General features: G+C 34.9%; 1 protein-coding gene across 9 annotated transcripts in view; it reads right to left on the bottom strand.

Moving 5' to 3' along the window:
• The window catches only part of sema3ab (sema domain, immunoglobulin domain (Ig), short basic domain, secreted, (semaphorin) 3Ab), a 165,223-nt gene that overhangs the window by 52,313 nt on the left and 98,554 nt on the right, over positions 1-14,356 (bottom strand). For 6 of the 9 annotated variants that reach the window (XR_015514153.1, XM_087291509.1, XM_087291507.1 and 3 more), the window contains one exon: positions 7,337-7,522. Coding sequence is in view for 7 of the 9 variants with exons in the window: in XM_087291509.1 (XP_087147635.1) it covers positions 7,337-7,451 (115 nt within the window). In the remaining 2 variants the exon portion in view is untranslated. 9 annotated transcript variants of the gene reach the window in all.

The raw sequence follows: 14,356 nt of genomic DNA, 5'->3' as shown, positions 1-14,356 counted from the left end.
GCAATTCAGATGAATCAGCCAGACTGCTGACAAATGTTCACAGGTGTACGAGTTTGGATATCAGAATCTGGCCTGGCATTTCGCCAGCTCGTGTTTGCTCAGATCAGCCTGCGCACATCGCACAAACTCACAGTACGAAAACACCAACACAAACACAAACACAAACACACACACACACACACACACACACACACACACACACACACACACACACACACACACACACACACACACACACACACACACACACACACACACACACACACACACTCCCTCCCTCTTTTCTCTTTGTCTCTTTCTTCATTCCCTGCTGGAAACAAAAACAGTAGAAACTATGATATTATTTGTAATGGTTTTAATAGTTATAATGGTCTCTGATGGCAGAGATTTGTGATGATTTTAATGATGATAATGGAAATTATAATGGTTTTACTGAAAATTACTGGTCATCTTTGCCTTCTTTTTAATGTTGTAATTTTTTAGCAGGGATTTGTTACGGTTTCAATAGTTGAAAAAGACATGTACTGATTTTATGCCCTTTGGGTCTCTACTGGTTATTTTATGCCTTCTATTGTCACATTAAAACTAATAATTCCTAATGGAATATGTCCAAAAACATCAAATGTACTGGTTTTAAGGGTTAACATGTGATGGTTTGTAATGTTTTTAATGACATTTATAGTAAAAACCATTAGAACTTCTCTAATGATTTCTATTGTTGTTGTTTTCAGCAGGGGTTTGTAATGGGTTATAACATAAAGGTGTTGTTTTTAATGCAAAGTATAATTTAATTTAATTATAATAATTTAATTATAAGTCTTTACTGGTAATTATTTGCCTTCTACTTGAGCCTAGTTAAAAAAAAGTAAATCCTACTGGAATATATTTGCAATAGTTTTAAATAGACTGTTAAGGTTTCTATTGGTTTGTTTTTTTCAACGGGCATTTGTTTTGTTTTAATAGCAATAATAAAAATTATGCCAGAATAGTTGGTGGTTTGTTCGCTGTGATGAACCCTGATAAATAAGGGACTAAGCCTGAAGAAAAATGAATGAATGAATGAATGTAAATGATATTGTGGGTCTCTGGTAATTGTATGACTTCTATTGGTCGCATGTTAAATTCAATAAATCATAATGGAATATTACACAAAACACAAGAGAAACCATTGAAATTGAATAGTTTGTAATGGTTTTTATGGCAAAAAAAAAACTGTTTTACAACTATTAGATCTTCTCTGACAGTTTCATTGTTCTTTGATTGCTTTTCCAAAATTATTTGTGATCATTTCTAGCTATAACATAAGTTTATTGTTTTAATGTCAACTATAATGGTCCTCTGCTGTAATTGTTTACCTCTGCTGTTGGCATGTTAAAACCAGTAAATCCTAATGTAATAAGTGCCAACACACACTATGCGAACATACTTGTTTTAATGTTCAGAATGTGAGGTTTGTAATGTTGTAATGCCATTTGTAGAGGAAACTATTAGAACTTCTGCGATGGTTTCTATTGGTGTTGCTTTCAGCAGAGGTTTGGGATGGGATATTTACTAATTATATTGAAATTATATTGTGGGTCTCTATTGGTAATTGTGTGTCTTTGGTCACATGTTAAAGCCAATAAATCCTAATGGAATATTAAACACAACACAATAGAAACCATTCAAACTGACTAGTTTGTAATGTTTTTTATGGCACTAAAACAGTGTTTTAGACATATTACATCTTCTCATCATTGTTCTTTGTTTGTGTTTCAGAAATTATTTGTGATCATTTCAATAGCTGTAACATAAAAGTATTGTTTTTAATGCCAGACATAATGGTCCTCTGCTGTAATTGTTAGCCTCTACTGTTGGCAAGTTAATACCAATAAATCCAAAATACCAACAAATGGGTCTCTATTGGTAATTGTGTGTATTTGGTCACATGTTAAAGCCAATAAATCCTAATAAAATGTTACACACAATACAATAGAAAACATTTAAATTGACTAATTTCATTCATTCATTCATTCGTTTTCTTGTCGGCTTAGTCCCTTTATTAATCTGGGGTCGCCATAGCGGAATGAACCGCCAACTTATCCGGCAAGTTTTTACGCAGCGGATGCCCTTCCAGCCGCAAGCCATCTCTGGGAAACATCCACATATACACACACACACACTCATACACTACGGACAATTTAGCCTACCTTATTCACATGTATTGCATGTCTTTTGACTGTGGTGGAAACCGGAGTACCCGGAGGAAACCCACGCGAATGCAGGGAGAACATGCAAACTCCACACAGAAACGCCAACTGAGCAGAGGATCGAACCAGCGACCTTCTTGCTGTGAGGCAAATGTGCTACCCACTGCGCCACTGCGTTGCTAAATTGACTAATTTGTAATGGTTTAATGGCATTAAAACTGTATTTTATATCTATTAGATCTTCTCTAATGGTTTCATTGTTTTTTGTTTGCTTTTCAGAAATGATTTGTGATCATTTCAATAGCTATAACATAAATGTATACTCTTTTGATGTCTAACTACAATGGTCCTCTGTTGTAATTGTTAGCATCTTGGCATGTTAAATCCAATAAATCCTAATGTAATAAGTGCCAACACAACCTACAAAATCATACTTGTTTTAATGTTTAAAATGTGACGGTTTGTAATCTTTCAATGCTATTTGGGATTGAAGGTTTTCTTTGAGGTTTGGGATGGGTTATTTATAAATGATGTTGAAATGATATTGTGGGGCTCTGCTGGTCCACTGGTGTGCCTTCTATTGGTGGCAAGTTAAAGCCAACAAAAGTCCTAATGGAATGTTACAAAAAACACAGTAGAAACCATTTAGATTAACAAGTTTGTAAAGCTTTTTATTAGATTTTCTCAGCTTTCATTGTTCTTTGTTTGCCTTTCAGAAATGGGTTGTGATCATTTCAATAGCTATAACATAAATGTATAGGTTTTTAATGCCAGGCCTGATACAGTAGTCCTCTGTTGTAATTGTTTACCTCTGGCATGGTAAAACCAATAAATGCGAATGTAATAAGTGCCAACATGCACTATAAAAACATACTTGCTTTAATTTTCAGAATGTGATGTTTGTAAGGTTTTTAAATGCCATTTGTAGTGGAAACTATTAGAACTTTCTACGATGGTTTCTATTGTGTTTTCTAGCAGTGCTGTTGTCCAGACAAACAGTGTGTGCGTGCCTGTAGGTGTCAGTGTTTGATACTGTGAACGGCTCCAGACATGTGTGTGTGTGTGTGTGTTGGGGCAGATGAGAGCGCTGGTTATTTAAGAAGTCTCCTGTGTGTGTTGTGCTGGATGGAGCGCGTCTGTCGCCTGACAGTCACACACCGCGGTTCATACAGAGCTCAGCTTCCAGCAGCCAGCTAATGAGGAGCTGTCAGTGCAATTAGAAAGCTGGCAGAGAGAGAAATGGCTCACTTTTATACAGCCATCTGCCCTGACTGTTAAACCTTCCTGTGTCTCTTTCTAATTACAGAGGAACCAGCTCTTTCATTTAAACACTCTCACTCCTGACAGCTCACTTCATCACCAGCGCCAATCCGACGGCAAGAGTTGTAATGTTTTTTTTTTCTTTTCTTTTTTACAAACCGCACCGTTAAAAACAGACACTTTGTGTTAGTCTTCAATTACAATAGACACAGGGAATCTTATAAACAATTTACTCTCAAGGAAAGGAAAGTGCTGTAGATTTACATGCAGAGAAGATAATGATTTATTAGAGGTTTTGGAAAGTTCTACTCTATTGATAAGATCATGGATAAACAATGGTGTATAATAAGGACAATATGCAACATCAGATAGAGGATGTTTCCGATATATTTTGTTAATATTAAACTTTGTATTTTGAGAGTGTGCAATATCGTAATTTGTAATTGTTGTTTTACCATTGTAAAACAATTGTTAATGGGTTAAGTTGTTAAATTATTATACAGTGCTCAGAATAATTAAGTACATTATGAAAATTAATTGTATTTTGTTGCATTTAAACAAAACACATTTATTAAACAGATTTATTAATAAAAATAAAATTTTAGTCAACAGAAATATTCAGAAATGGAAATACATTTAAATTCAAACAAAATATTGCAAAAAAACGACAACCTACAAAATGTCAACACATTTTTTTGCTTCTCTTGGTTTTTCCTCTTTATTTACATTTTGTCGGTTCATTCTGCTGTGGTGACCCCAGATTAATAAAGGGACTAAGACAAAAATGAATGAATGATTTAATTAATTGATTCATATTTTTCTAGCATATAAATTTGGGTGTACTAGTTTTTGGAATGTTATCGTAAGTTATTTTTGTTAGATAAGCTCCAGATTTGCCTTCAGTACTGACTAATTCAGAGATGCCCAAAGTAGGGCCCACGGGCCAAAGTTGGCCTATTGTAACCTTTGATTTGGCACCCCAATTTCATCTGAGAAGAGAGTGAGAAGGACAAAGAGGGTTAAGACAAATGCCTTTAACACATAGATCATCATTTCTAATTTGAGGTAAACTTTTTTGTTTGTTTTATTGCTGAGCTACAAAAAAAGTAAACTGAAATTAAACGTTTCAATTAAAAATTGTAAACAAATCAAATTTTTAAAAAATGTAAATACTGTCACTCGACGAAAAGAGGTCTATGCAGAAGACATCGGCAAGCAAAAGGCACAAAACTAGTGTAATTTTGTTCTAAATGAGATTGATTTGGTTTTACAGTAATAAGCTCATTATAAATTTTAAAAACTATTAGTTTATATGAAACAATGTTTTTTTTGGTCATTTTTAAACATTAAATAAATTAGGAAATGACCCATGGTAAATTACCCCCCCCCCCCTATATTTGCATTCAGCCCACTAGCCTCAATCAAGTCTGGTTTTTGTCCATTCATAAAAAAAAGTTTAGGCAGCCCTGGACAGATCTAATGTGCACAACTATAATATTGTATAGCTTCCTATTAAAAATATGAATTTAAAAGATAGATTTGTGAGGGGTGTACTTATATATGCTTAGCACTGTACTGGCAATATGCCACTTACTTAGTAAAACAGTCTGAAGCATATTAACTTGCCCTATAGTCCAGGTTATGATAAAGTGAAGTAATATCAGAACAGCAAGAGCCTGATTTTCCGGAATATCAGCATGTGAACATGACTGAAAATGTGGTTGTATTTTATAAAATAGCTCAGTAAGTTGAGCGAGTTACTTTTTAACCAGGATTAACTACTGTTTTTACTTCTGTTTTATTTAGGAATCAATCAGATTTTGAATTTGCTGGTTGCTGCTTTGCTCATGCAGCAGAAAGGGTAAAGCTTTCAGGTACTGATGTTGAATTATTTTATTTATTTTGGATTGTAAAAGCAAAAGTCTCCTACGAGAGTGATTATAGCGCCTCCTGATGGTAAATGCGGTTATACTCATGGCAGATATTATTTGGTAGTTTGGTCATTTATTTCCCTAATTTGGGACTTGTCAAATGTCATCAGGGAAATGGTTTTCATTTCTGTTTAGTAAAAAAACTGTAGTGTTCCATTTGGGATGACACTGAATTCATATACTGTGCTGTTGAGTGTGTAAGTAGATGGTGCATGTCACTTTGTTTATAAATGAATCAGCACTTTTGAATTTATCATATGAATGAAAGATTTAATGAATCGATCATTAAGATGGAAGCTTTTTGCCACCTACTGGTGGAATTTTTATCATATATTATTTGTTCATGCCAGGTCTACACCAGCCAATGGTACCCTTAAAATATGATTTACCATTTTTAGAAATATATCTCAATACAACTGACAACACTTTCTGCAGAATTTTTTCAAAACAAGAGCTTTTCCTAAAATATAATCAATAGCAAATCCACTATGATATATCATTTTTCACTGATTGATATTAGTAAGTTAAATAGCAAATGTGCAGGGTATACAGCAAAGAAAGGGTTGTGAATTTATTTATGGCGTATGAACTGTAAATCTAGGTGTTTCAGGGAAACAATGAATGCCAGCGGTTTAAGCATTCCCACCTGTGCATTCAGACAAACGCAGTCAGCCCACAGGCTCTGTGCACAGACTCAAAAACACCACTGATTTAATCTGTGCACAAACTGAAATTAATCACAGCAATCTGTCTGATTCCTGCAGAATTACGACTAAACGCTTTCATTCATAGCTGAACCTATCCATATAATTCAATGTTCTGATTTTAATGATAAACTGTAAAAAATGATTTGTCTACTAACTGATTTAGATGAATCCAACGTATTTTTAATATTAATGAACCATAATATCAGGTTACACAATGAAAAGTCATATTTAAAGGAAGAAATAGTGTCTTCAATAACATTTGTGCAGATCCATTTTCCAGGTTAGATGCAATAAAACATTTATTTTTTACAAAAAAAATGTGTAGTAATCTCTAAAACAACAAGGTTTAATAATAGTAATGCTAATTAAATAATAGATTTTATTATAATATAATATATAAATAATAAATTATATAATCAATTATTATTATTATTATTATTATTATTAAAACATGTTATTTTTTAGTTTTTAGAGAATTTTAAGTAAAATGAAATGCTTTTTTGCATTTAACCTGGAAAGTGGATGTGCACAATAGTTATTCAAGGCACCGTTTCTTCCTTTAAATATGACTTTTCATATTGTATAACCTGATATTGACGATTCATTAATATTAAAAATACATTTGATTCCATTAAAAACATTCATTTTAATTTTTTTTAGTTACTAGTCAGGTCATTTTTTACAAAAAATCATATTAGTCAAGCATATTAGATTATACTTATTATTGGTACCAAAAAAAGTTATATTTAAGGGTCACGTTAGGCAGAAATACAGCCTTAAATAATTGTTAAACTGACCTTTTCGAATGTCACAAAAACAAATCAAGTCATTGCTGCTTTCAATAAAACATTGACTATGTCTGATTCTAACAAAAAAGTTCATTCTGTAACATTACCCATCAACACCAGCCAAACACAAAAACCATTGTCTTTCACTCACAATTTTTGTTATAAATTATGACAGCAAATGCCAAGCAAAATAATATCCGAACAGTATCTCCCTCATACAGCCAGCCCAAAATCCATCCCTGCGTTGACTTGATTTCATGCTTCCAGAAACCACTTTCAAAACGACCCACCATGCATAATGAAGCCATGTGAATCACATTACCCAAATCTCCCCCAGAAACAACCAACTCTGAACACAAGCAAGCAACTCCGACTCCATCAAAACTTTAAAACACCTACGAATCCATAAACTGATATCAGACTTCTCCCCAGAATCCCCAACAGCAGCAGAAGTGACTGACCTTTATAGGAGAGTTTAAGCCGGGGTACGTTACTCTTGCTCCTCTGCGCAACGGTTCCTCTTTCAGGCGCGATGAGCGTCCAAATCAGCAGTACAATCCACCACAAGTAGTCCATGTTCCGTATGCAGTCCCGTGGCCTCCGGTTTAATGCAGCTTTTTCAGCAGTCCAGTCCTCCTGAACGCCACCTGAGGATGAAGCAGGTGTGTGTGTGCGTGTTCAGTAAGTCACACGGTGATCACATCTCTCCTGCTGAATCAGTCACAGCCTCAGGAGATCACCATGAGTCTTCACTGTAGTCGCTCAATCAGTTTAAAAGTGCGTGTGGCTGGCTGTTTATCTCCTAGATGTTGTGTGTGTGTTTCCTCTCAGTGTTTTAAATAGTAACTCAGCTGAGACTGAACTCAAGTAAAGCGCGGTGAAGCCCCAGGCGCTCCTCTCTCTTTCTCTCTCTCTCCGTAAAGCTCAGCGCTCACACACAGACTCAGCGCTAGACTGAGAGAGAGAGAGAGAGAGAGAAAGAGAGAGAGAGAGAGAGAGAGAGAGAGAGAGAATAGGGGAGGGCTGTGCTTCCAGCAGAGGATCCTCTAGGTAGACTTTTTCTTCTGTCTTCCCACTTCCACATCCCACACGCTATGGAAGTTTTAAGGTTTCTGCCATGGAATAAAAGGCACAAAAAAGGCCATTATCTTTAAATATACAAATGCAAATCTTGATATATAAACTCTACGTCAGATGTTCTTTGAATTCATACAAGTTAAGGTCAGATTTGTAAGAGGAACATACAGAACAATTCTGTGTTAAACTTACAATTGCAAGCTGAGATGTAAACTCAATATTCTAAGCCAAAACAAATTCAGAATTGTGATACTTGTACATTTCTGAATAAAAGTGTCAGAGCAATTTTCAGTGGATATAAACTTGTGATTTAAAAAAGACAGAACAGTCAGATATTAACTTATGCCGAATTCAGACTGCAAGATTTTCAAAGTAGTCGTTTTTTAAAAATATCGGTAAATTCGTTCTGGCTATTTTCCGGAAAGAGAAGTTGTAACATTACCGGTAATTTGCCGGAATGCTGCGCTGTGTGAACGCAAAAGGAAGATTGCCGAAAAGAGAGCATGCACGCCTAGAACATGCTAACGTAAGACGTCTGCTTTAGCCAATCAGAACAGTCAGACGCATTCGCATCCGCGCAGTTTATGAGAATAAAAGCATTTGAATATTTTTCCAGACACATTTAGCTGCAAGAAATTAGTCAGATAACGTTTATATGTTCATCTTAATGCCAACCGTGTAAATAATTATTGATAAGATGCTTATGATAAGCCGTTGTTTGTTTACCTTCAAGCTTTGCGTGTGCCCATGAAACAGCCCGTGAGCACCAACACACACACATATCATGTACATCTCGACATGCGAAAGTGTTTCTCTATATGTTTGTGATGTAGTCAAATGTTTACAAATACAAGCGCAGCCATTTAGAGGTCATTTCTGGTTGATGATGTCAGAATTACCGGTATTTTGGAATGGATGTGTGAATGCTCTTTTCCGGGAAAATTCCGTAACGTCCTCGCCTGTGTGAACAGCACTTTTTTAATTTAACAGTAAAGTCGTTCCAGAAATTTTCCATATATTTACCAGTATCGCTGTGTGAAAGGGGCTAAAGAGACTGTGAACGAATTTTTAGGGTCATTCATTTATTTTCCTTCAGCTTAATACCTTATTTTTCAGGGGTCACCACAGCAGAATAAGCCACCAAATATTTCGGAATATCCGCTGTGTAAAACATACAAAACATACTGTATGCTAGATAAGTTAGTGGTTCATTCCGTTGTGGTGACCCCAGATGAATAAAGGGACTTAGCCAAAGGAAAGTAAATGAATGAATTCCTAACATGTTTTTAGAATAACACCGTGTTAGCTGGAAAGCTGCAAACTGAATTGTTAAAAATAAAGTTACAAACACAAGTTGAAGACCTACTCTCTGAATTGTGTGACAAATTCAAAAAGTACAATAAAAAGGATCAAAATGTGATTTAAGCTACAAACAAGCTTCCACAACACAGTCAAAGTTAGATTGACATTGCCAGGCATGTGTGCTGGAGTGGTAGAAATTTTTCAATCTCTCTGTCCAAGCTTACCATTGTTTATTTTGCTCTATCAAATGCAGGAGCAAACTTTATGTCCTGCTCAGGACACAAGGAAGCGGACACAAGGAAGCGAACTCTTCCTGTCCATGTCTCGTTCTGTTCTCTGAAACACTCGAGCTCCACCTTCACACCAGACACTTATTTTTAGCCTGTCTCTCAGTGTGAGGTGAAGACGTGTGCAGAACCATGATATTCCATGTTTAAAGAGACGCTGGTCAGAGAACTTACGCATTTAAAGGAACGGCTTCCCATTTACTCACTTTCAAATAGTTCATTTGTACTGCCAAGCTCTAAAAGATAAACACATCATATGAGTGGAACTATAAAACTTGTGTGCTGTGGTTAAAAAATAATAATTTTATTTTAAGAATAGAATAGATGTTTGAGACTACAGGATGATAATCTTCCCCTCTGATCAAGATCAAACATCTTTATACAGTACAAAGCAGCAGTAGAGATTTCAAAAATAATAAACAAAAACCAAAAATTAAAACTAAAATAAGTAAAAATAAAATATCAATAAAATAAAATAAAAAATAAATAAATAAATAAAAATAAATAAATAAATGAATAAAATAAAATAATAAAAATAAAACAAAACAAAAATATAAAAAACACAAAATAAAATTAAATAAAAAAGAAAAGAAAAGAAGAAAAGGAAATAAAAAAACAACATAAATAAGACAAAAAATAAGATAAAATAAAATAATAAAAAATATGAAAAAACAAAAACAAAATAATCTAAACAAAATAAAATAAAACAAAACAACATTGAATAAAATATAAAACAAAAAACAATAATAAAATAATAAAAATAATAAAATAAAACAAAAACATAAAAAAATTAAATAAAATAGAAAATAAAATAAAAAATAAAATAAAACAAAACAAAAACAAAGCAACATAAAAGAAAAAAAATAAGAAAAAATAAAATAATTTTAAATATTATAAAAATAATAATATAAACAAAATAAAACAAAACAACATAGAATAAAATATAAACAAAATAAAAATAATAAAAACAAAACAAAATTTAATAATAACAATAATAAATAATAAAAAAAGAAAAAAGAAAAATATATAAAACCAAACCAAATAAAATAATTTAAAAAAATTAAAACAAAGCAAAACATAACATAACATAAAACCATATATATATATATATATATATATATATATATATATATATATATATATATATATATATATATATATATAATTAACATATTTATTGTGTTTGGCTTGGGAATAATGCTGTGGGCATTGTGTCTACCAGAACTTTTCATCTTTGATAGAGGAAGTAAATAAAGATAAAAGAGAGAGAGAGAGGGACAAAAAATTTCTAAAAGAATTTTTTATTATTTTCATTTTTGGTGTGAACCGCCTCATTCAGGATAACTACTTGACTACACATTCAATACTCAGTCCAGATAAGATTTGAGTGTAGGCATGTTTGATTGACAGCAGTTGCTGTGACTCCACCTACCACTGATCTCATAATCTGTGACCCCTCCCCCTACAACACACCTCTCCTACTGACCATAAACAGTTCCAGACTACTCCCGCTCAGTTGTCGGTCGGGGTGGCGGGGGGGGGGGGGGGGGGGGGGGGTTTTGGTGGTGTTTGACAAGGTGTGTGCAACGTGTCTGAAGAGCGAGGACGAATGCAGTGAAGGGTGCGCAACGTATTTGAGGACCATGAAGGAGACGCGGGAGTCTCTGTGCATTTCTGGGAGACTAATGAAAACTCTGGGAGATTTCTCCCTCCCCTTTACAAGGCGAAAAGAGAGTTTGAGCTCAGGTAGATCTCGAGAACTCCTCTGCTTTAGTAGCTAATGAACAGATAGTGATTGCTCTTAAGAGATAACTACTTACTAGGAGCATGTCTATGGTGCCAATTTGGATTAGTCAAGTAACTTAAGTTGCATGTTTTTGCACTATCGAATGACTTTTAAAATGCTTCTCTTGGTTTTTTAATCTCTAAATGGCCTGGTATATTCCTATCTGTCGGACAAGTTGATTCAGCATCAGCCTGGTTGGTCTCTTCCATCATCTTATCAGAGACTGTTATGCATCTCTAAGTCGAGGCTGAAATGCAGAGGTGACCGTGCCTTCGCAGAAGCTGGTCCTAGATTGTGGAATGCTCTGGCCGTCTGTATCAGATCTGTTTCATCCCTATCCGTTTTTAAATCTAGGTTGAAAACTTAACTCTTCGATTTGGCATTTTATCAGTGAAAATTGTCTGTTTTAGCTATAATTTTTTTTTTAATTTTATATATACATATTTGTTTTTTCTCTGTTTTGGTTTGTTCTGTGCAGCACATTGGTCAACCTCTGGTTGTGTTAAATAGTGCCAGATAAATAAAATTAACATTGACATTTTTGGACGGTGGGAGAAAACAAAGGAACCCTGGGGAAACCCACGTGAGCACGGGGAGAATGTGTAAACTCCAAGCAGAAACATCGGCTGGCTTGGTAAAGACTAGAACCAGTGACGTTCTTGCTGCGAGGCAACAGTGCTAACCACTTTGCCACTGTGCCACCCATCTAGGAACGGAGGAGTAGGAAACAAAGCTGTCTTATGGAACTTAGGGTATTTATAGTGGCTTAGGAATCGTCTGGTTGGTGAATCATAAATTGAATAATGCGGGACCTGCCGCAATCAATCATAGGCACGTGATCCTCTCGAAATAGTTCATAAATAAACTTCACAAAGAGAGTTAGTGTATTGGTTTGTATATTTGGTTTCTTTTATTTATTAGTTTAGTTAGATTGAAATATTGCTGTTTTGTTTGTTATGTTGGACTTGACCCCTCTTGCTTCATTATGTTAAATAAATGTACACTTTTTTTTAATGCTAAGCTTGTTGTTTTTGTAAGTCAGTAGAAGAAAAAAATCTTCATCTTCATCTTCAAACGCCCTGGCTGGGTCAGTTGGCATTTCTGTGTGGAGTTTGCATGCTCTTCCTGTGTCAGTGTGGGTTTCCTCCGGGGGCTCCGATTTCCCCCACAGTCCAAAGACATGCACTATAAATAATATAGGTGTTTCCCAGTGTGGGGTTTGTCCAAACATATGCTGGATAAGTTGGCGGTTCATTCCACTGTGGCAACCCCTGATTAATAAAGGGACTACGACGAAAAAAAAAAAAAAGAATAATGTTCTCCCTGTCTTGGCGTGGGCTTCCTCTGTGGGTTTCCCCCACAGTCCAAACACATGCCCTTTAGATGAATTGGGTAAGCTAAATTGGCTGTAGTATGAATGACTTTGAATGGATGTTTCCCAGTACTGGCTGGAAGGGCATCCGCTATGTAAAACATATGCTGGAATAGTTGGCGGTTCATTTTGCTGTAATGATCTCTAAAAAGTCGAAGGAAAATGAATGAATGAATAATATTAAATTGTTTTCAACTTTAAGTATGATTCTTAAGTAAAACTCTATTCATAAAAAAGTTAAAAAAAAATAGAGCCAATGCAAAATCATAACTTTTGAGCTTGAACTTTTAGAAAACACAGTGTTTTGCTTGCTGTGAATTTAAAATGTCACTCTGTCTTAATGAGGAATGGCAGCTGTAAGATTATGCAGACGAGATTAAACTGTGTTTATTCAAATGGATGCGAAGTCATGATAAAGTAGCAAGTGTTTGCCTGCTATAAAAAGGTTTGGACAGAGAGTCTGCTAATGGGTAAATAATGAGGCCGGCGTGCAGAGCGAGAGCGGCAGTCTGCCAAGTTAGTTCAAGTGCTGTTCAATTTTCATTAAAGTTGCCTCCTAGTACAGTGAGCTCCCACTGATTCCTCATCTAATTGATGTCTGCTTCCAGAGAGAAACGCAAAATACGCCAATTGAACTTCACACCTAAATAGACATATCAGCTTCCTCGAATGAGAATATATTCTTCTAAATCAGGTGTCCTCTACAGCTATGGAAACATTTAAGAGACCACCTGAAAATGAGAAATGCTTTGATTTACTGTGTTTATTAGTAGAAATGGACTGAAATAATTATTTTACTGTAAAATATATCCGGATATTAGCATTTTTTAAAAATATTTTGTGATTATTTATCAATTTTCTTTTCGGCTTAGTCATTTGGAAAAAAAAAGATAAACACATATGATTTACAAAATAGAGAAAGTGTAAATTTACAGATATTTTTTACAGTGTAGGCTGAAACCCAAAGTGGAAATTCTGGAACCACTTGGCCAAAAAACAAAAATGCTTTATTTTATGAAATAATATAAACAAATGTATGTATAAGTGTTTTTCATTTATTTACAGGTTGTAAATTGAATTATGGGACATTGATCTCTGCCAAGAGCCCCTTTCACACACACACACCTTTCCGGAAAATTACCAGCAGTTTTCCGGAAAGGTTTGTATGTGTGAACGGGCCCTTTTTCGGTAAATTCGTTCTGGCTATTTTCTGGAAAGAGAACTTGTAACATTATCGGTAATTTGCCGGAATGCTGCGCTGTGTGAACACAAAAGGAAGATTGCCGGAAAGAGCACATGCACGTCTAAAACGTGCAAACGTGAGACGTCTGCTTTTGCCAATCAGTACAGTCAGACGCATTCGCGTGCGCGCGGTTTATGAGAATAAAAGCCTTAAAATATTTTTCCAGACACATTTAGCTGCTAGAAATTAGTCAGATAACGTTTATATGTTCATCTTAATGCCAACCGTGTAATTAATTATCGATAAGATGCTTATGATAAGCCGTTGTTTGTTTACCTTCAAGCTTTGCGTGTGCCCATGAAACAGCCCATGGGCACACACACATATCATGTACACCTCAACATGTGAAAGTGTTTCTCTGTATGTTTTCATCGAAGTTGTTCACAATACTGATCCATTCACAGAGTTTGTGAT

This window comes from Danio rerio, chromosome 18, assembly GCF_052040795.2.
Source record: "Danio rerio strain M-AB ecotype USA chromosome 18, GRCz13ab, whole genome shotgun sequence".
In the NCBI taxonomy this organism is placed as follows: domain Eukaryota; kingdom Metazoa; phylum Chordata; class Actinopteri; order Cypriniformes; family Danionidae; genus Danio; species Danio rerio.
This window is presented reverse-complemented; position numbering and strand designations above follow the sequence as displayed.